The 21,973-nt window shown below is 43.3% G+C and overlaps 1 protein-coding gene across 1 annotated transcript in view; it reads right to left on the bottom strand.

The window, feature by feature from the left end:
- The window catches only part of necab1 (N-terminal EF-hand calcium binding protein 1), a 30,961-nt gene that overhangs the window by 5,826 nt on the left and 3,162 nt on the right, over nt 1-21,973 (bottom strand). The window contains exons 2-9 of the mRNA XM_037094188.1: nt 21,656-21,680; nt 18,509-18,617; nt 15,899-15,924; nt 15,486-15,583; nt 7,638-7,774; nt 2,597-2,718; nt 1,738-1,814; nt 347-394 (exon numbers count right to left, since the gene is read on the bottom strand). Of these exons, the coding sequence (XP_036950083.1) occupies nt 347-394; nt 1,738-1,814; nt 2,597-2,718; nt 7,638-7,774; nt 15,486-15,583; nt 15,899-15,924; nt 18,509-18,617; nt 21,656-21,680 (642 nt within the window). The remainder of the gene's footprint in view (nt 1-346; nt 395-1,737; nt 1,815-2,596; nt 2,719-7,637; nt 7,775-15,485; nt 15,584-15,898; nt 15,925-18,508; nt 18,618-21,655; nt 21,681-21,973) is intronic.

Here is a 21,973-nt window from a genome sequence, read left to right as displayed (position 1 = left end):
AATAAAGCATGTGTGTCAAGTAATATGATATATTTCATAAATACTTTCCACAGGGATAATTACAAGTCATACCTCCGAGTCTGCTCCCTTATCAACAACACGCCTTGTCGTAAAAAACTAAATACTGAGCATGTAAACAGGAAGCGTAAGAGATGAAGACAGACAGTAAAAAAGGAAGACGGTGACACATCTCGGTCAGGTTACCTCCCTGCTGTTGCTATGACAACCACTGAGTGGTTATTATCAGCGTGGCCTCCCCTTCAGTCGTACGCCACCAGAGTTGAGAACAGAGTGACAGAGGGCGGTCAGCGCAGCAAAAACAGCGGAGAAGTCGATCGAAACTCACCGATTTGCTCTCCAAGACCTCCTCCTCGACGGGCTCCAGACGAATCTCCTGCAGGACGAGAACACAGACGTACACGTGACGCCCCGATAATGTCACTCTCTGCTCAGTCAGCAGCGCGCATGCATGGATTTGCACCCCATTGTCTGGGCTGCACTGACTATATTTTCCCATAGTTATCAGTTAACTGCATTTAACGTCTATTGTTTTCTGACATGGTTTCCAAACCGTTTGGCTTGTTCAACTGTTTTTTTGCTTTAACATATCATTACAAAGTAAATGTTGATTGCACAATGTAATGGCTAGAGAATAATGATACCATCTGTGTATTAATTGCTTCTTCATAAACCTCGTTTTCACTGTGCATTTTGTCCATCAGCCAGAAAAAAATCTCCCAGGAAAATGAGGGCTGATTGGCGATCAAGTCAGGCAGGCAGACTTGCTCCATTTTTTGTCATGCTTTCACATCTCCATCAAAGACAAAAATAATTACAATAATAACTCACATTATGTCCCGTGTTGCTGGTAGTTGTCATTGTGACAGCGACAATAATACCAATTGAAAATGCTTGGTGCTGGGAGAGCTGTCTGTCTCTGCTTAAAATCAAAGCAATCCCAAGTTGCGACACTTGCCGCATGTGTCTAGTGTGATTATTAGCTTGTATTAATATGAAAACATTTCAGAGCCATAAAGAGGTCAAATTCGCCGAATATTAGATTCATTAATCATCTCATGACCCCCTAGATTTCATCTGGATCGATTGGGAGCCACATTTATGTGGGTCAGTGGAGTAAAGAATCCAAAAAGCTAATTCAAAGAAACAAGGTCAAAACTTTAAACACATCAACAACCCTCAGTTATTATATATGAAAATAAGTTTGCTTAAAGGAAAGAGAATAATAGGAAGGATAATGATAATAATAATAACAGGAATTAGAAAAGAAAACTATAATTATAATTATATAAAGGTAATAAACAGTACATTTGGTTTGGTTTCTATAGAATTACTGTATGTAATATAGAAATGAGTAAATACAAAGATACAATACAAAGGTTCATGTTCAAGTTCAAAACCAAGCTGCAGCATATGTTCCCAACTGATTTCATGCTACGTTCAACACGTGCAGATAGCAGCTGTGACAGTCTGCGCGGGGCCCACATCTCCCGTACACTGTACATATGTGCATGCGTTTGTACGTGGGAGGGTGTTGTTTAGCTGAGGTGATTTGTTGATATTGGCGTGAGCCCACTCCCAGTGATTTGCGGTTAATCTGGGCGAGCGATGTAAAGACCAGATGGAAGAGATGGAGAGAGGAGTGAGATGTGAGACAGAAAAATCACGGGAGCGGGAGGAAAATGGGGGGGAAAAGTATACGGGAAGGGTGAAAGTCACCTTTTGCTCCAGACGATCAATAAGCTTCTGCAGCCTGTTGACCTGAACAATCCACTGGCCGTCCTCCTCGTAAACACCTGGTGGTGACACACAGAGAGGATGGATTTCAGACAGAGAGAGAGAGAGAGAGAGAGAGAGAGAAAACAACAAAGGTGAAGGGATGAAAGGTGCTGCATTCATCGACTGTATTTTAAACACACTGACGGTTTGAACCGAATACACTAAAATAGTGGCGGTGTACCAGAAGACATTCCTTTCATGTAATGCAACACACGGCCACGGCAATCAATAGGAAAAGCTTTGAGGCCCGTAATCGAAGTTTATAGAGGCTCGGCTGTTGTGTCACAAATCTCCTAGCAACTGCAGCCGGTGTCATAATGGAGGGCTAATGGGAAACCGACTGTGTGCAAACAATGGGTGAATATTTACAAAAATCCGGGCCGGGCCTGGAGAAATATGGCTGTGGTGTGAATAAAAAGACAATTCATGAATTATATGAACAAGAGGCAAAATTAATGTAAAGGTGATTTATGTCCACATCAAGGTTATTTTAAGGCATTTAATAGTTTCGTCTGCAAGGCTTTAGAACTTGTTATGTCACAGCTACAACTCTGATGGGAACGTTTTGATAACTAATTCTACTAGAAACAAAAAAATTAAAAAGTTCACACCCACAGGACCTCTCCTCCCCTCCTGTGCTCGACTCTCTGGCCTGTGGAGACACGATTGACTCTGCTCCGGCAGCAACGAGACAACATAACTCAGGAGTGGAGCGCTGTGGAACACAACAGGACGCCCTGCGACATAATGCAACACAACACAGTACCGCTGAGTTACACAGCGGAACGTATAGAGCCACCTGAGTTGACAAGACTGAGGAGAGGGTTGTTGGGAGAGAGGCTGCTGTTCCTCTGGAGCCGCCGGTTGGAGCGACGGCCCGACCACTGGATGGACAGAACCTCTGGCTTCACCGGGCCCTGTCTAGAGACAAAACAGGGAGACGTTTATTTGGACCTCACAACATCTAAGCATATGTTCAACGACGACATTAAGTGATCCGTGTTTTTTTTTTTTTTTCTGGCTCGCTGACTGCACACACTGAATAACAGATGGGTTCCACAAACATAATTCTTTGCTTGGATTCAGTTTCTGCTGACTTTGATAAATAAACACAAAATGCAATTTTGTGGTTTAATGTTAAAGTTAGATAAGAGGTGAGCCGTTTCAGGACACAGCAAAGTCTCCTGGCTCTCTTTCACTTCAGGGTGGCACCAGGTGAGTGACGCACAGTCTCATGAATAGATGCCTCAGCTTAGAACAGATTCAGCGAGCCCGGAGCTGTGTGGACTTACCTTACATTTGTATGGCGTGTTGGGCTGACAGTGATGCTAATGCCAGTGACAAGGTACATGCAGCCGCAGGGTGACATCGCCTGGGATTTATTTTAGTGCTGTCAGGTTGTTTGGTCCAGTATTCTGACACGACCTCGGGGTGTCTGAGGGATGTGTTAGTTTGTCCAGGTGAACACACATGCTGTTATTTATGTGTGTCTGTGAGTTTTGTGCACATTCTCAAGTGCTCCGGTTCATTTCAGCAGGTCTACTTCAGCCTGCTCCCATCAGAAAAAAACAGCCATATAGGTTTACTGTGAAGGCGGCTTACCAGGACCCATATTTGGGTTTCTTGTTAGGCAGCAAAGGAGGAAGTCAGGCGAAGTATAAATAGCAACAATTCAGTATAGGGAGGAGCCGTGGATGGATGGAAGAAGCACAGGACTTTCACCACAGAGATCACTGTTTGTGTAGTGCAGTCTTAAACCTCACTAATGTAGTTAATTTATGTCCAGGAAACTACATAATTTATGTCAAGCACTTAATTTAATTCGAGGAGTTTGTACCATGTTGGGCTACTACACGATAAATGCCAAGTTCTTCAGGGCTTGCTCTGTAAAGTTACAAAATGGTGCCTGCCAGCAAAATATAAACCTATAAAACTATAAACCCTAATCCAAATTTATACATTATGTTCCTATTTGTTTATTCCATACATATATTTTATCATTTTCATACTTGTTTTACAGAGACAGCGCATAGTTAAAAAATGCGCCAGAGGTAGCTAGCGGCTAATTTCCATCTGTTATCCCTGCGCATGTAAACAAAAAACACATAACAGCAACTACACTATATAAAAACTACAAGGTGACTATTTCTTGACAGAGCCAGGCTAGCTGTTTCCCCATGTAATCAGTATTTATGCTAACAGGCTGCTAGCGGCAGATTCGGGTGAAACGTTGACCTGCTCCTTTAATCCACTCATCTTAGCTCAGCATTTGACTTTTAAAATTTCAACCACATCATTACGTCTTGTATGAAGTGAGTCACGGTGACTTCTTCGTACGACGCCCGCTTCATAATAGATTTTAAATGCTCCTTGCCACATCTGGGGAGAAATACAGTGTAATTAATGAGCGAGCTGAAGGCAAATCTGTGTATAATTGACGTATGGAGGAGGAGGAACCAGCGGCAGTCCCTCTTGTTCTGCCCGTGACTCATACTGCATGCTCAGCTACCTAGCGACTTAAATAGCTAAAGACGTCCACGGCCGGTAATAAAGCAAAGATCAGAAGTCTTCACAACGTCATGTTCCTCCCACAGCTTTGATATGAACAAAGAGGGAGGAAGGGGAGCTTCAGAGCTGATAACCAAAGTGTGGACCTCTTTGTTCAAATCTAATGAAGATAATTGATTTTAGATTTTGTATAAACAGCTGGGGTTATCTGTGGGGCAAAATGTACATTACTTTGGATATGAACAGCAGAGCTTGTGAACACAAAGCTCAAGCTCAGCTCTGAATCACACCACGCATCTGTGAATATGAGCTCCCAGATGTCCTCTCCACACCTAAAAAAGTGACCGCGGACACATATTCAAAGCCACCAGAGGAACAGCCAGATCCTCTAGACGCTTGGGAGAACAGAGTGATTGCATTTAGATGCATGGGGGAATTTTCAAGTGCGCCAATTCAGAGAAGGATCCTGGCGGAGAGGGAAGCTGCTCCGGGAGCCGAGGGGACAGTCGCACTTAGGAGATGACACGAGAAGAAATAAAGAGCTAGAAACGTTTAGAGGAGGTGGGGAGAGGAGAGGGAAGAGAGGAAGTCTCGGATGTCAACTATCCAAGCCAATCATTTCCGGCCCCAGAGAATAAGTGCAAATGTGGTCATGGTGAGAAAAGGGAAGAGGGCACAACAAATCCCACAGCGATCCTTTCAAAGCGAACTTGTGCAAAAACACTTCAGACCAAAACAACTATTACTGCCAAGGAAGATGTGAAATGCAGCGACAGAGATGCGCTCGACAAAATGTTGTTTTTGTCAGCTGTGAGGATTATGCAGACGATTATATTAGGCGCAATCTGTAGTAATACTAGAACTGTAGTAATACTAGAACTGAACCCTGTAAAGGAATATAATCACCCAAAAATGAAAATTCTGTCATTTTCTATTCACCCTCATGCAGATGGAAAGTCAGGTGAAGTTGCACAGTCCCCCAAAACATTTCTGAAGCCACATGGCAAAACAGCGGTGTAGCATTCTCCTGTGGACTTGATCTATAATGTTCAAGGAGAACGACCGAAAATAGATATAATACGCTCCAAACAACTGCGCTGGTTAATCTACTTCCCATTGATTGATTTGAAAAGAAGTTATTTACACATTCGACATGTCAGGCAAGATGCGCTATATGGCCTTTAGCTGAGCAGCGACAGTGAAGATTTTGGCTTTAAAAATAGAGTAAATGACGTCTTTTCAAATACATCTTTGGGTCTCAAGGCTTCTGGAGCTGCAGATTACATCAGACAGACAAGCTGTATGAAGACAAACAAGTCCCCTGTTCAGGAGAATGCTACAACTTTGTTTTGCTGTGCAGCTCCAGAAATGGTTGGTGGAATATGAAACCTGACTTTTTCAATCAGGTTGAAGGTGAACAGATAATAATGACTACATTTTTTTTTTTTTAATTTTTGGGTGAACCTGTCCTTTAAATCACTCAGTGGCTCAGACATAATGCCACACTAAAGAACTGAGGCTGAGTACTTACTGAGTTCATTTTGATTTTTTTACTTCTCAAGAATGGAAAGTGTACGGAAGTGTAAGATGAAAACTGTTTAGCTTACGAACGCCAAGACAGAAAAAAATACTTTTAGGATGAACTAACAAGCTTGGCTGGAATTGCTGAACTGTAAACTTCCCCAAATCCAATCGAGCAGGACAAGGCAGCAAATGTTATCCAATAACAGACGCTGTCAAATCCAATTTCAGTTTCAGTTTGGGAAAAAAGGTTGTAAAAAAGAAAACAACTCCAAAAACGAGCCTTGCCATGACTAGTTGTGGCAGCTAGGCTGTAAGAATCGCAGTTTTTGAAAATGTAGTCAATGGCCAATTGGGGGCTTCATCAAACAATTTTCTGATTTCCTGTAAGGTTGTTCAAGCTAGTTTTCTTTTTTTTTTTTAAAGCGTACCCAACCTTTACAAAAACAAAAAGTGCAGAGGGGAGGGGGTTTCAGATGATGTTTATCCGACAAGATCTTGCATAATGACCCGTTTAGAGAAACTGGAACAGCACACAGAGCGACCTAAAAATGCAAGCTTGGATTTGAGGTTATGCTAAAGCCCAAAATTCCTTTATCTTTGTCGATACAAAAACTGGGGCTCTGGTTTGAGGCAAAATGGGGATTTCCTGTTAACAAACTTCATTTGAATTCATACATCCAGCAGTGTCGCGATGCATGGCGGGTTGAAAATCGGCGTGGCTCCAGTTTTAAAGTGTGAACTCGGACAGAAAAAGACTGTGAGTCATCACCCGGTCTTTAAATACATCATAAACACAGACATTACCTTCGGGGTCAGACCCACATCCATGTTTACACACTACACACACACGCACGCACGCACGCACGCACGCACGCACGCACGCACGCACACACACACACACACACACACACACACACACACACACACACACACACACACACACACCCTACATATTAAATCTTGTGCACTTGTTCTGGTGAGTCATCATCACTAATGAACCGAGCCCACCAGGGGCATGGTTGAATTCTGAAATGCAGATGCAGACTGATCGAGTAACACACACACACACACACACACACACACACACACATGCACAGAGCCCCCTAAGAAGTGCCTCAGGTCTCAGGATTGATCATCAGCTGAGAATGCCAGCGGGTGAGTGTTAATTGCTAGTCAGTACATTTATAAACATGCTAATAATTGAATCATAGCCGCGTTCATTATGCTGTAATCACCGTTGTATCATGCAAACGCCCTCTAGAAAAATCTGATAGTGGAAATAAAAACAAAGAGAAAGCATAATTTCATGAATTACTCATCACTGGCTTGTAGTGCTTCGTGCACACACAGCGTCTCACAGTGGCAAAATAAAAGTCACAGTTTTGCACATTTTATGGGCGACAGTAAACAGGTTCCAATTAACAGCGCAGCGGGGGCATTCATTGATTTTGCCCACGCTCGGCCGAGATAAATATTGACCCGGGCAGCTTTAAGGCACCAGGTCAATCTAATCAATGTGAAAGACAAGACTGCAAACCGGGAAAGTTTTCCTGCAGATACTTTCTGAAGCAGTCATGAGATTATTTCTGCCTGTAGTGATTCACTCCTAAGAACCTGTGATGTTGCACTGCACCTTGGATAAAAGCCTCATTTAAGTCAAAATGTAGGCTGGAAATGAGCGTGTGTGGTTGTTGTTGGAGTGGCTGTGAGAACTGTAATTACGTGTGCCACTGTATAATACAATCTGAGCATGTTTTAATGACTAATTGCGTGTGTGTGTGTGAAGGGCCGGAGAGATTTGTACTTACTTCTCCTGGCGGGTCTGCTCAGCTGTGGTTTCCATGGCGCACTCGAGCGAGCTTTGAAGTGAATGAAGCTGATTGGTTGTCTCCTTCAGCAGGAAGCGGGTCACAAACTGCTCCAGGTGGGTGGACTCCTGATAATCCTGTCAATCAGCGAGGTAGAGAAGGAGGAGGAGGAGGAGGAGGAGGAGGAGGAGGTGGAGGAACAAAGGATGACAGTGACAAGTTTCACACGCCAGTCAAGAGTCACTCAGTGTCCAGATTTCCCCCTTGCTAATTAAAAGATGCCAGCGAGATCACTCATTTAGAGGATTACATAAGACAGCCGCGGGAGAGGAGACAAGAAAAACACGTCTTCGCACTCTACAGCTCTCATCTGCTAAAACCTGCCTCTTAAATTGTTTTTGATGGATCATGGGACGAAAACAGAACAAATCAACTTAACAAGGGAAGGAAATAAAAACTGTGAATGCCTGTTTTCAACTTAATATATGCAGACATGCACGACTCATAAATTTAAATTAGCTTCATATTCTTTTACAAAACAGCGGCTTTTGTGACAAACTTGTAAGTCGTTCATTCATTCAAGTCTTTTAATGAATTACATCTCAGTGGATGGCATGATTTTTTTGGTTTTGTTTATTGACAACGTTCAACAAATATTAGACTCATTGTAAAACACAGAACAATTTACATTGCTGTCCCAGCTAATCACTGACCATCACTCAAGATGGAGACAGGACTTGACACTATGACCTGGATGCCATTGCACTTCTTAACATTGTGGTTTAAAAGGTGTTTACTCCTGCCAGAGAGCACGGACGCGCAGTGCGCCTCCTCAGAATTGACGTATGGTTTGTTTGCATTTGTGATGTGTTGGAAAGAAGTTGTTGATGCTGGTCAGTGAACGACACCTCCTCGTCCCATCTCGGTTACATTGGTGGAGGCTGTGTTTCTTCTCTACAGGCTGCTATTATTGCTTCCTCTGTATTGCCAGTCAGTTAAATTTGCTTCTTCTTGAACACAGCTTAGTTACTGTCAAGGCTGTTTATTTGCAGGCAGGCTAAAGGGAAACGGGTCCAGATAGCAGAAACTCAAATGCCAGAAGGTAGGAAAAAATCCAACTTGGACGAATGGGCAACGTATGAGTGGGAATGTCCTGGTTAAAAAAAAACCCCACAGGAGCTGATTAGGGAGAGTGTGTGTGGTAGATCAGGTGAGGAGGGAAAGTGAAGGGACAGGTGAGCTGTAAATGTGTCTGAGGAGGATGTATGGAAGCAAGCAGCTCGCCCGGCAAGGGGACGCGAGAGTTGATCCCGACTCCCTTTGCCTGGGGGGGGGGAGGACAGTTGGAGGTTGCCATCAGAGCGGCTGTGGAAAATGGCAGCAACAACAGTGGTGAGCAAATGAGCAGCTCCGGCCGAATGGCAACTCGAGCGTGGGGGGGGGGTTGCGTTACCTAATAGAGAAACACGTGGCAACCCTCCCACGCAACCTCGATAAACGATCTCATCCTCCATCCTGATGGTTCACTGTCGACCTGGTCACACGCCAATTCGACAGACATCTTCCAACCGTAGGGACTTTTAATCCCCTCTATGAGTCAAGCTCAGTAAACACTGATTCCTACATTTCCTTTTTTTTAGCACTTTGATAGCCTCTTTCATTAAACCCTCCCCACCTGTTAAATGCCCTCATCTGCAGAACTCCACTCGTCGGCGTCACATCATTTTAAGAAATACTATGAATGGATACGAATGAACAGAAAACGAATCAAGTGGAAAATAGTATCAATCATCATCATAAATCATATAAGTAAAACATCAAGTTGTATGACATGATTAAAGATACACATGGGGGTGAAATAATTGGAGCGCAACCTTGACGTCATAACCCCATCCAACAGAAGAAATGTCAACCAAAAGGGAATCTGTTGTGTCTTCCATGTGAAGGAAATTGGCCACACCACTGGCCTGATTCACGATGATGCATGCACAGGCTCAACAGGTTTTTTTTTGGGATGTGTTCTGGTAGACGACACATCTTACGCGGCCCGCTGTCGACAAATATTTTTAAAACAACATCCGAAAATGTGAAACAATCATTTGCACCTCCGGTAGAAATCACATCTATCATGTGAAATCACTTTGCTCCCCCCCCCGTTGGGTATCTCAGGACGGCGGTACAATTTATCATCAAGGACGTATTTGTTTTCTTTTTCTGCAGGCCTCTGTGTTTGTTCAGAGCGCCGATGGAAAAATAAATCAAACTGAAAGACATTCTGGAGAGCCCGTCATTTGCCATGCCTGGACTAGAGCGGCAGGGCTGACTGTTGTTTTGGATCTAATCAAAGGAGAATGAATGATGCTCAGCTACACAGCAGAGTCTGCTGTTTGCACAGCGCACCTGCTCCAATAGATTTCGAGCATGGCGCCTGTCTGTACGTTCGCCTAACAAGGAGAGGGAAGGGAAGCACTAACATAAGAGACTGCATGATTTTGGGGGGGTTGTGTGTGTGTGTGCGTGCGTGTGTGTGTGTGACAGAAAGAGCAATACGTTCCTGCATTACTGTCTGTTGGTAATCATTATTGTATTTTCAGAAAGTCCGGATTAGTTTCGAAGGATGTGGAAGCGCGCTCGCACACACACACACACACACACACACACACACACACACACACACACACACACACACACACACACACACACACACAGAGACACATCCTAATTACAGTATGTTGAGAGGGAGTCTTCCCATGAGAGAGCTGAACTCTCGGCAGCTTCTCCAGAATACAGAGCACATCGTTAGTCTCCAGCTTCTCCCCTCCCGATCCAGCAGCACATCAGGGCGAAGACTGAACAGCTTGTCTTAAAATCATGTAACTGAACTTCATTTTTTCACAGGAACAAAACACACTATACAAACCTCTGTGGTTTCTGCGATGTAACATTTAGAAAACAAAAAAACAAAAAACAGACTCATAATCGTTATCTGTCCCAGATATTGTTTGATCTCCTGACATTCTGACTATCAGTAAACACACACACTCACACATGAATGCACATTCACTCAGCGAGAGTGAGTCATGACAAAACTGGTAAAGGTCACTCTCCTGTCTACCATCCGAATATAGATTACCTCCTGCAATTTGTACGTTTGAGTGTGTGTGTGTATGTGCGCGCACGCATGTGTGTGTCCACCTCAACCATCTGCAGTCATTTTTAGAAAGCTACCTGATTTTTTTTCCCTTTCTGTGTTTCCCTTGATCTTTTATTTTCATTCGTACAAAAGGTCAAACGAGCTCTCTGTTGGGGGCAGCGCACCGTCGCTGAAAAAAAAAAAAAAAACCCAGACACATTTCAGCCTGATTGTTCGGGCTTTGACTACCTCACCCTTTACCAAATGCAGCGTGTTTAAAATCCTGATTGCAAATCGTCATCGAAAAAAATTCGCTCTAACTAATCAAACTTTCACCTGCCCATTGAAAAATAGTCATTTTCTTCTTTCTTATCAGGCTGCACCCATAAGACGTAAAGGTTCTAGACGCGATATTTGGAACACGAGCATAGCAGCAAAACAACCATTTGTTTTAATGCGAGCTTCTCTGTTCTTTAGCTTTCCCCTGCGCATTTGAGTCGCTCCCTGTGAAACTCTTGACCCTCCCCACGTTGTGTTGTTGAGTTGCACAGTACCAGCAGGTAAAAGCTGCTTCTTTCACATCTTTTACTTCACTCTCTCTTTCAAACTCAGACTGAACTCAAGAACTGACAAACCGTCATGTTATGTCATTTCATTTTATGTTACGTGATGTTATGTCATGTCGTGTCATGTTATGTTACGTGTTTCCATCACAGCCGAGCCTAGTTGAGATGATACAGACCGTGACTATTGCGGAGTCAACTGAGGCGGGAGTAAATGGCGATTATACACATTCACATTGAAGACAACTGCCAGATTTTAGCTGGAATTTAGTGGGTTTTCATTCAGTTTTGTTCAAAGGGTATGTGAGAGTAACCCCCACGCAGCACTGTACAAGTGAGTTGGCAGTGCAGCTTGAACTGTAAGCTAAAGACATTCAAATGAAATAGAAACCATCAAACTTTAGCTACCTAATGCATTTTTTACTCGATGTTTCAGGTAGCTAGTGTTAGCAAGAGAGCTAGCAGGCTAATAATTACATTACATGGATTTAGAGATTTTGTTTTGGTGCAGAGATGCTGGCGCTCTAGTGGCAGCAAATCTTTTACATTGAACTTTTAAAAAAACGTTTTCGGCCACTTCGTTGCAGCACAAAGAAGTTGTTAACCTCTACAATGACACATCATCAGCCTTTATATGATGAATTTGTTAGAAAACAGTGGCTTATTTACACATCCAGCAGTTAAAAAATAGCACTGTCATTCATTTGGAGTCGTGTGTTTGGCCACTGTATGAAATTCAGCCCATTATTCAGTAGTTTCAACTCTGTTTTATTAATTTTTTTTGTCTGTGTTTTGGGCGTGCTGCATCAAATATTTCAACTACTTTTTGGGTCATTTCTTATAGTTTAACTACTCAATTTACAAACTACAATTTTGACCAAAAAAACAAGCTTTTTTTTTTTTTTTTTTGATTAAAACAAGACCTATATAATATACATTTTATTTTGTTTTTCTTTGAAAAAAGGCATGAAACATGTCATGACATGCTAAGCCAATGCTGCCTCTGATTGGCTTGCCCTGGCAGCACTCAAATACTTCACAGAGTGGGCGGGTCTTTGTGCCAAGGAAGGCAGTGCTCATATGGCACAAGCACGTCATGGACAACCTGTCGTGTCAACGAGCGATTCTGCCCTGGCGTCTAGTTCTAGCGCCTAAGTGTCAGTGCCTCTGGAGCTCCTGTGATGTTGCCTGAAAATGTCAGCTTTTGTTCTTTCTGCTGGCATGTGAATTTTATGTTGGCTATTATATTTTGTTTCATATAGACCACGCGTTGATTTATTTTACGTTGAGTTAAATGAGTATGATGAGTACAAGTAGTTGCTAAAGCTACTTTTTTTTAGCAGTAGTTTTACAAACTACATTTCCCTTCTTGCTTCCCCAACACTGTCTCTACGTAACATCTACAATAAACTGTGAAGCGTGGGAACAGCGACTTCCTCTCTCCGCCACAGGTGAGACACACCTGAGATCTGTTTGGAGAGGTTCGGAGTCGGAGCTGAGGGAGGTTGTTCACAGGAAACCCGTAAATAGCTTTGGCAGGGGAACATGTGTGCAGACTGAAACCCTGCACAGTAAAACGCGCGCCGGGCTCTGATTCAGATGCAAAATCTCATTCCATCTCCCACGCACGTGTGCAGTGATGTTTGATGTGTGCACACAGAAGCGCACGCACAAATTAGCTTGTGCATATGTAAGTGCGCACAAATGCACCAATGGAAAAAAGGAAAGAAAATGCAAATACACACACACACACACGCACACACACACAGCCAGCCCCCTCACACACATCCAAAGCCAAAGACCACCCACTCAAACACATACACAGTTCAACAGAGACGACTGAGACAAATGCAGCATCTGTTCTCCTCGCTCAGCCAATGCTCACCAACAGACAGAGAAACACAGCCCGTCACACGTTTCTTTTCTCTCTTTTTCTTGCGCTGTGACTAATTTCTAATTCATTTAAGGAAACTATGAATTAGGCGTGAAAGTCCTGTCCAGTCACAGTCCAGCATTGTAACTTCATTTCAAAGTTATTTGTATCTGTTGCTCCTCAATTCTGTCCAATCTGTGGAGAGTAATTTGAGCCATCCAACATCCATTTTGTACTGCGTGTCTGTGAAGGAACAACAATGAGAGTCCTGTTCCACTATTTCGCTTCGCGAGAGCTTTCTTTAGTCCACATCCAGGTGAATTGTCCCCCTTTTTCAAGTGAGAAAAAAACCTTTGAACGCACATAGACTCTGACCCTGCCGTTTCTCCTCCTTTGCTGTCTCTCAGTTGTTCTCTCGGGAGTGCAGAAAAAAATGATTTGAGGTGCAATTTGATTTTCGCACCTCAAAAAAATGGCAGACGGATCACGAAAAATATATCTGTATGTTTCCTTCACAGAAAGGAGCCTTTCTGAAACCTACCCTGCGAAAATGACTGCTCTCTTTGAGTGAAAACTTTATCCTAAGGGTATACATTTTTATTCTTCTACTTCATTTCTCTATACTCCCTTTTCATTTACATGGGTTAATACGATTCTGATTGGCACCTCCCTTCCCTCACTGCTGTCTTGAGTGTCCAAACATTTACTGAACCAAAACTGCCGCTGCCATTTATCTCTGTCACCACAGTTTCTCGATGTTGGAAGTTGAATGTCGCCACGCGGTACCTCATTCTCTGCTAATAAAAAACGACCACTGACAAATGAGCAGTTTGACTCCCACACTTGCTGCCTCAGTGCAGATCTGAGGGGCGATCTGAGCCTCACAGCGTGTGTCATATGAGAGAGAAGCTCTCCCTGCAGATCTAATAAGCCACCTCTCCTCCTCACCCAAGTGTCCTTTCCCCATTTCTCTTCATCGGCAGTTCCATCAGTCCTCCTGTTCTCTTCTCTCGTCTCTTTCCCCCCTCACCACCCTCATCCCTCCTCTTCTCCTCGCTGGTAATGTAAAAGGTCGCTCAGCTTAAGCCAGATCAAGAGGACGTAAAGCTTCTTCCAGAGCACGATCAAAAGCCGCCACAACCCATTTAATTCCTCATCCATAAGCCAAGTCCAAAAATAATCATAACATGTTTTGTTCTGGAGGTTAATTAGTAGCATGAGTGAGCCCTGCCTCGTCCTTTTTGGGCTCTGTAATGGAAATTTGACTAATGGGAGATCTGAGGAAGCCAGCTGGGCAGCAGAGGAGCATGCTGGGAGAGATTGGCAGCAGGAGGTTTGGTCACAATGTGAGTAAATCAAACACCTCTCATTATTATCATTACGTGCACTGTGTGACATGTCAGTGTGACGCTCAAGGTGCTGGTGTGTGTGAGTGTGTGTGGATACACTGTTCGGATATGGACGGTTTGTGTGCTCTGAACACACAAACAGCATCCACATCTTTTACCAAATCCATTTTAATCCAGCTGACACGATTCGCACCAACTGTGACGCCTCTGCCTTTAAGAGTCATGACACAGTCGAATCGCAACTCACACACTCTAATGTGAGTAATCTAGGTGGTTATATTGTCTGTAAAGTGTGACTGGGAGCAGCTAGTGGCAGCCGCAACATGACTTTGCATGATGAAGATTTGCCGAGACACAGACAAACACAAACATGGAGGTGTTGGATGTTATACAGTCAGACATTCGGTGACAATTTCAACCAGATCTTTTGAGCAATGCAGGTCTTGATTGATGCTGCACAGGTCCACTGCTGTGGTCCACAACTTAAACACTAACTATTCTATGGCATGAAGGTTGAAACAAGACTCACACTAATGACTAAGATGAACACTAATGACTGTGAGCCTCCGACTTTCCTTCTGCCAGCCTTTTGACATTTTTTGCTTTCAGCAAAATGAAGTGACAACTATCTGATAGATTCTAAATAATGATGCTTTTATTTTGTAAAGTAAACAGCGATGCTTTTTTGTAAACTTAACATTGATGCTTTTATTTTGTAAACTAAATAATGATGCCTTTACTTTGGAAACTATATAATGATTTATTATTTTGTAAACTAAATAATGATGCTTTGAAACTAAATAACCTTGTTTTTTACTTTCTAAATTAAATTACTACCAATTCTATTAATACTTTATATATTTTTTGAGTAGCTTAACTTCAACATGATAATTTGGAAAGAAGGCAGATGAGGCGATTTCAATGACGTACCTTCTTTGTCTTGTCCATCGCCTTCAGTATGGACATATTCAGGTCTTCTAAGGCGCCGAGAACATTCTCATATTCGCAGAGGTGCTGGGAGAAATACTCTTCACCAGAGAGAGACAAAAAAAAAAAAATGTAAAAAAAAAACCAAGAAGACACAGTTTGTGAGCTAAACCACTAGGACAGGGCTGTGGGTGTTTAGTTGAAGCAGCATCGGTGTGACACCTCAGTCACACAGCCTGTAGGGGTTTGATCGCAGAGCATGTGACCACATCTAACATGGTGCTGTTCTTAGGCTGGGAAAATGTCAAGTAGCATTTGAGCCTATGGTGCTCCTGACTGGGAGGTAAAGCAAGGTAAAGATATTATCGATGACAAAGCTGTTTTTTTTTTTTATTTGAGGGGAAGGATTAACTCACCACAGAGTTCGTCGGTGTCCACGTTGCTGCAGGAGAGAAAAGAGACACGTTAACATGAAATGGCTCCGTGAACTGAAGTTTCCGAGGTTAAAGGAGGTGACGTGCTAATCCTTCATCGCCGCTAAAACTTGACTGCAGTTCAGTGAATCAGTGTGTGACGACAAATAGGAGCGAGTCATGAATAATTGAATAATTTTGCTGCTTTTCCCCCTGAGGTGTGCGTTAAAAACCAAAGGGCCCTCACAGGAAGCCCGTCAGGAAAGATGCTCATTCAGGAGTGTGTTTTGGGGAGATTTGAGCGCCCATGAGAGCGTCTAAGAGAGAAGCATAAAAACAGAGGAATTACGAAAAGAAAGAGGCGAAGGTAAAGAGGGAAGATTTCAAAGAGGAAAAATTAGCCATTACATCCCCTCTACCGTAGGAGACATGAAAGAGACTTCTTAATCGTTGTTTCACTGGAGGAGGCTGGGGAATCACACTGGCTTTAACTCTGTTCCACACAAGCTGTAGCTGCTGTTCACCAGAGGGGGAGAGTGCCTCAGAAATCAATTGGTTCAAACAGGAGAAAACACTCAGAGCCAGACGCGAACAGAGGAGGTAAAGCAGAGGTTAGATACTAAACTTGGTAACAGACGTGGTTTTTTTCACATCAGTTCATACGTGTTTTATATGAGTTCCTGCTCCCACACACCTGATTCAAGGTCTGCTGACGCCTGGCAATGACTCATTCATTTGAACCTGGGCGTGCTGGAGCAGGGACGCATCTAAAACATGCAGGGCGCGACTGAATAAAACTGATATGCAAGGTGTAAACGCAGTCGGCTCGCACATGATTGCATTCTGTTTTTGTTTATGTTTTTCACAACTTTCCCGATTTTGGGGGACTCTGGGTTGTACAACATGCCATTGTATTCAAAATTTCAAAATCCAGTTTTTCATGATACGCCGGTCCGTCCCATTAGCTTCTGTGGTGACCTCAATCGTCATGGCAACGAAATGGCCAGAGTTTAGTTCCGTTTATGCGACAAAAACCTCCTGCTTATGTTTAGGAAACGATATGCATGATGTAACTCGCAATAGGCAAGTTTTCTGCTTCAGTGTACCGTAACGAAGAAAAGAAACCATCAGAGTTTACTCTAAACCTCGCTATTAATATACGACTTTGTCTGCCACCGGGCACACGGTCACATTTTGTCCCGTTTTATTGTTTTCTCTGAGGCAACAATCCAGTTGTGTTTGCGAAAGCGGCGCCAACGATAATGCCACTTGAAAACGCTATGGGGGGGAAGGTGTTACATCTGTTCAACCTACGGTAGAACATCCATTAAGACAAGTCAGTGTTAACTTTTGGTGTCACACAAGACACAAACACCAGTCTCCTCGGTTAAAAGTCCAGTGTTTGCACACTGGTTGGGCTTTCTCGCCCTTCATACTGCGTCACCTGACATCTTTTACGCGTGGTATGTGGGCACATTTGTTTTCCACAGAGACTATTCGGAAGAGCTGGCACATCACCTGCATGCAAAACTGGACTTGGGCGTTTGCACTGTGCCCAACTGACATGTCTAAACTAATTTGTACTCAGATTGAAGCGGGCTGACAGACAGCTTTATTCTACACTGAGTTGCAGCATCTCTCTACTTTGTTGCAGTCCCTGAAACATAGACTTCCACTATGTGTTTTAGCTGAACAAGGATTTTCTAATCTTGTTTAAACAGTGGGGAAATGTCCAAGTGTTTCAATGGGTTTGTTTATAGGATGCATACAAACTAATAAACTGCCAAATGGGATTTGACCTCTTGTCGTGGGAAACGTCAGCGCTAAAAGCTCCACCTGTTGAACTCTTGCTCAAAGTAACGAGAAAAGTTTCACTGGCATCTCCTTCTGTGCTCTGCTGCACATGTAACTACACCTGACAGAGATGCTGAGGTGAACGCACCTGGAGTGCACTTTAATACAGCAGGTAAAAGGATTTTGATTCTGACCTCGTTAAATGCATAAATGATGATGCCAACATTGCATGGGTGCATGTTCACATTCAAAGCCAGCATGCTCACGCTAGCCCGATGGGACAAGACAGCTAGCATGGCTGTTAAACCTTTAGTCTGGATCAGAACTGATCCTTGTTGCAGCCTGATCATTAAAACCTGAACAGTGAAGGCAACATAAAATCACAATATCGATCAGATCAGATATTACAGGTGTACCTAAAAAAGTGGCCGGTGAGTGAACAAAGTGAGTAAGCACGTCTACTAGATCAGCTTGACACGAGTCTCCGGTGTCCTGCGGAGAGACAACACACAAGCTCGCTGCCCGGAGAGTCTCTTCACATCTCGGTCCGCAGCACTGAGCTCATGAATAAATAGAAAAAGTCTTAGCAGCGTGGAGCCAAATTCCTTTGGATATTTTACAAGATAAGGGCCACTTTCTTTTATGAGTCATATCATTTTCTTTATACTATGAGAACCAAATGATTTCTTATCAAAAACAAAAACCATCCACCCGGCTCTGATTGAAAACACGTCAAGGTGATTTACGTCGCACATGTTTGTTTGAACCCAAATGACTTTTCATGCCTCGACAAACACAGAGGTCACTGCACAGACTTACTCTGTGTTGTGAGTGTCGATTGTGTGGAAGAGCTCCTTCAATTCGTCAGCCGTCAGCACACCATCGGAGAAGTAGGCTTTGAATTCGTCGAAGGACAGTTTTCCATCATCTGGAGAGAGAGAGAGAGAGAGAGAGCATGAACGCAACACAGCATCAGGACCACAAAGTCCTGTGAGGTGAGGTGAGGTGAGGTGAGGTGAGGTGAGGTGAGGTGAGGTGGACATTTTCCAAAACATTCCTTCATATAAACTGATGTTTCTTGTTTCGGTCAAATGAAGATGATGGTTTGTGTATGCCGCAATAACATTCTCTCGAGAAAAGAGAGGAGAAAGAGAAGAATTCACGTGTTATCACAGGAAAACAGAGGCAATAACATGGTTGACCTATGAACATTACAGTGATTCTGTATGTTGGAAATTAAAGTGTAATGAAACGTATTGTGGAGGTGAAATTTTGTGAAGACGCTCCGTCTCACAGTTTTCATTTCCTCCTTGTTCCAGGACACTGGCACAATCATTTTTAATGAATAATTTCCCCCGAGCTGATGAAACTGAGGTGGCCCAGATGAGACGCAGCGGGGTGGAATCAGCAGAAGTGTTTCGATCAAAGCAGCGTTAAAACTCAACAAAACAACCCCTCTGCGAAACATTCTTCCTTGTTCGCGTTATTATGGCGAGCAGCCATTTGATCAGTTGGTCGTTCTTTAAATCATGGTTAGAATAAAAGGGAAATGTTCATGAGGGGAAAAATAAGCAGCATTTCAAAACGAAGGAGCCTGAGACTAAATATCCCTCGGCACAGTGGAGACAATCTGCCACAGATGACACACGCTTCTGGCTCCTGTAGTTTCTCTCTGTCTGTGAGACATGATGTGTCTGATCTTTACATGTCCACTGGTGACCTGCTGCTCTGGAGGTGACGCTCGCTATGACAGCCGTGGTGACATAGATGCTGCGAGAGCCCCCCCCCCGCCCCCTGTTTGGGGGGTGCTCGAAGGCGAAGGGCACATGCACGTAAGCGGAGCTGCGGTGACTCACTGCCGATGAGCTCGCAGAGCGATCTTGGAGCGGATTTGACGCACAATGTGCCCGCTGCTTGCAGCGTCAAAAACAAACGTGTGGGACGACTTCTTATCTCGCCGCATGACAGGAGCTCAAATCATTCACAGCTTGGGACGGACACTTTAATGAATAATGAAGCATGCCGTGCCATGTGAATAATGGAGTCTGATTAGCTATTTTTGATGATGGGGCCTCAGAGTACGTGTCAGCAGGGTTACAGTTTTTGATACATAACCCCCCCCCGACACTAAAAGATACCGCCAGTTCACGGTTAAACAAACGATCTTGTCTCACATCTTTAGGACGCACTGTCTACATTGTGACAGAGGTTATAAAACCAAAGCTGCACATTGAGCGGAGCACTTTAGATTAGGATTAAGTGATACTTCAGACAGGATGTCATACCGTGGTGTTGCAGTGGAAGTGGATCTGCACGTTGATTTGAATGTCAGGACCATTATGAGCAAAAACCTTTAGAGGACACAGTTTGACATTTTGGTGAATTAGACACTTTTCATGCCGAGAGACTCCGTCGGAATGTGACAGCACCCGTGCACCTCTAACGCTCATTAACACGTTTTATCTCATTTGTTCAGGAAAAGTGTTAAACCACAGTTTTTTTTTCGTTTTATGCATAGATAAATAAAAGACAAAAGTCCCTTAAACCTGCATTTTTGTTAATAACCGGCTTCTCCTCTGGTTGAAAAACAAATGTGATCTCATGAGAAAATGACCCTACGTTTCACTTGGTTTTATTATGACAGTAAACAGCTTCCTAGTGGGTTTTTCAACACAGCATCATGTTGATTTTGTGCTCCAAAATACACAAGATGACTCCAGCCAAACTCAAGCCTTCAACCCATAAACCAACAGGTGACGTCATGGTGGGCTTGCACTTGGTTATGAGCCAGACTCTTTCTTTGTGTCAAGTTTGTTTGCCCCTGTTTCCAGTCTTCACGCTAAGATAAGCCGACAAAACTTCAGACGGTAGCTCATTCTCTCTGTACAGACATGAGAGCGGCATCGATCTTCTCACTCAACTCACGGCAACAAAGTGAATAAATATATTTCCCAGACTGTTCCTTTAAAGCAGTGGCTCCCAGACCTTTTTTTGCAGTCCCAGATATCATCACATTCACATTTGGTGTCTCAACTTGCTCAGCTTAATGCTGTCAGAAGCTTAGACTCTGGGACACACAGCACACTGTGGTCTCTTTTCATTATCCACCATTGTCTGTCTTTCATGAAAGAAACCACATGTGCATTTCAAGGCCACTTATACATCTATAGTACTTTAAACATATGTGGTCATTTGTTTTTTTCCTGTTTGGGTTTCTGAAAGATGACAGCAAAATGCTTAGTGTTACTTTACTTTTGCATTTTGTCGATGTTAACAAAAAAGGCTGATACTGTAAATAAAATATATTCCATGACTATATTATTTTTTTTTGCACATAAATGCAACAAAAGCAGAGAAGTCTTTCAGACTGACTCAACTTGATAAATCAGACTCGCAAATTAAAATTCATGGCCTGTGTGCCATAAAAGCGGGAGATCCCCAGCGTTAGTTTGTTCTGCCTTTGTGCTTTGTTAGCGAATACTGAGGCTGAGGATGAACGGGCAGATAACTTGGATTCAGGCCACTGCTCCTCCTCGTAAACAACATATTAAATTATTTTATTTTTGAATTGTTAGACTTTGTGTTATGATTATATTGCACGAGACAGTGGAGGTGAGACAATTTGGCCCCGAACCTCATGTACACCTCTAAGTCATTCGGCGTGGGCCGCCACGACAGAAAATGACTAACAGGTAGAAAATTTGGGGGCATTTTTCTTATTTCTTATTGTTCTGTGTCTGAACCTCTGGACCTCAGTGGGCATGGTCAGTTTCCTGTTTCCATGGCAACTGAAAGAGTACCAGCAGAGAGTCATGATCAGAATTTCATTGAGAAAGAACATCTGTTTCCACACGCAAGAGAGAGAGAGAGAGACAGACAGACAGACAGACAGACAGACAGACAGACAGACAGAGAGACTTGAGTAATGACCAGAGTTGCATTCACGTCTGAAGACACAACACTCACCGTTTTTATCAGCCCTCCGTAAAATCTGTAATGAGAGCAGGAAAAGAGAGAGACGTCAAAAAAAAAAAGGTTCTCACATCATCAAAGTGGAAGCAAGTGTGTGTGCGGGGATCATCGATCACACTCGCGATGGCAGTGTGTCATTTAATTATTGATAGAGCTGTCCCAGAGTCCAGAGGAGATGAAAGGCAGAGTGGCAATGACCACATCAGCTTTAAAAGGGTTGAACAGCCTCAATGCAGCGCTCCCCACTTTCCCTCTTTGTTGGGCTTCTACTTGTGAAGACGAATTCAAACAGGCCTCCAGTGTATCACACAT

Source organism: Acanthopagrus latus, chromosome 3 (genome assembly GCF_904848185.1).
Source record: "Acanthopagrus latus isolate v.2019 chromosome 3, fAcaLat1.1, whole genome shotgun sequence".
Lineage (NCBI taxonomy): Eukaryota > Metazoa > Chordata > Actinopteri > Spariformes > Sparidae > Acanthopagrus > Acanthopagrus latus.
The sequence above is the reverse complement of the archived record's forward strand: the minus strand, read 5'-3'. Positions and strand labels throughout refer to the sequence as shown.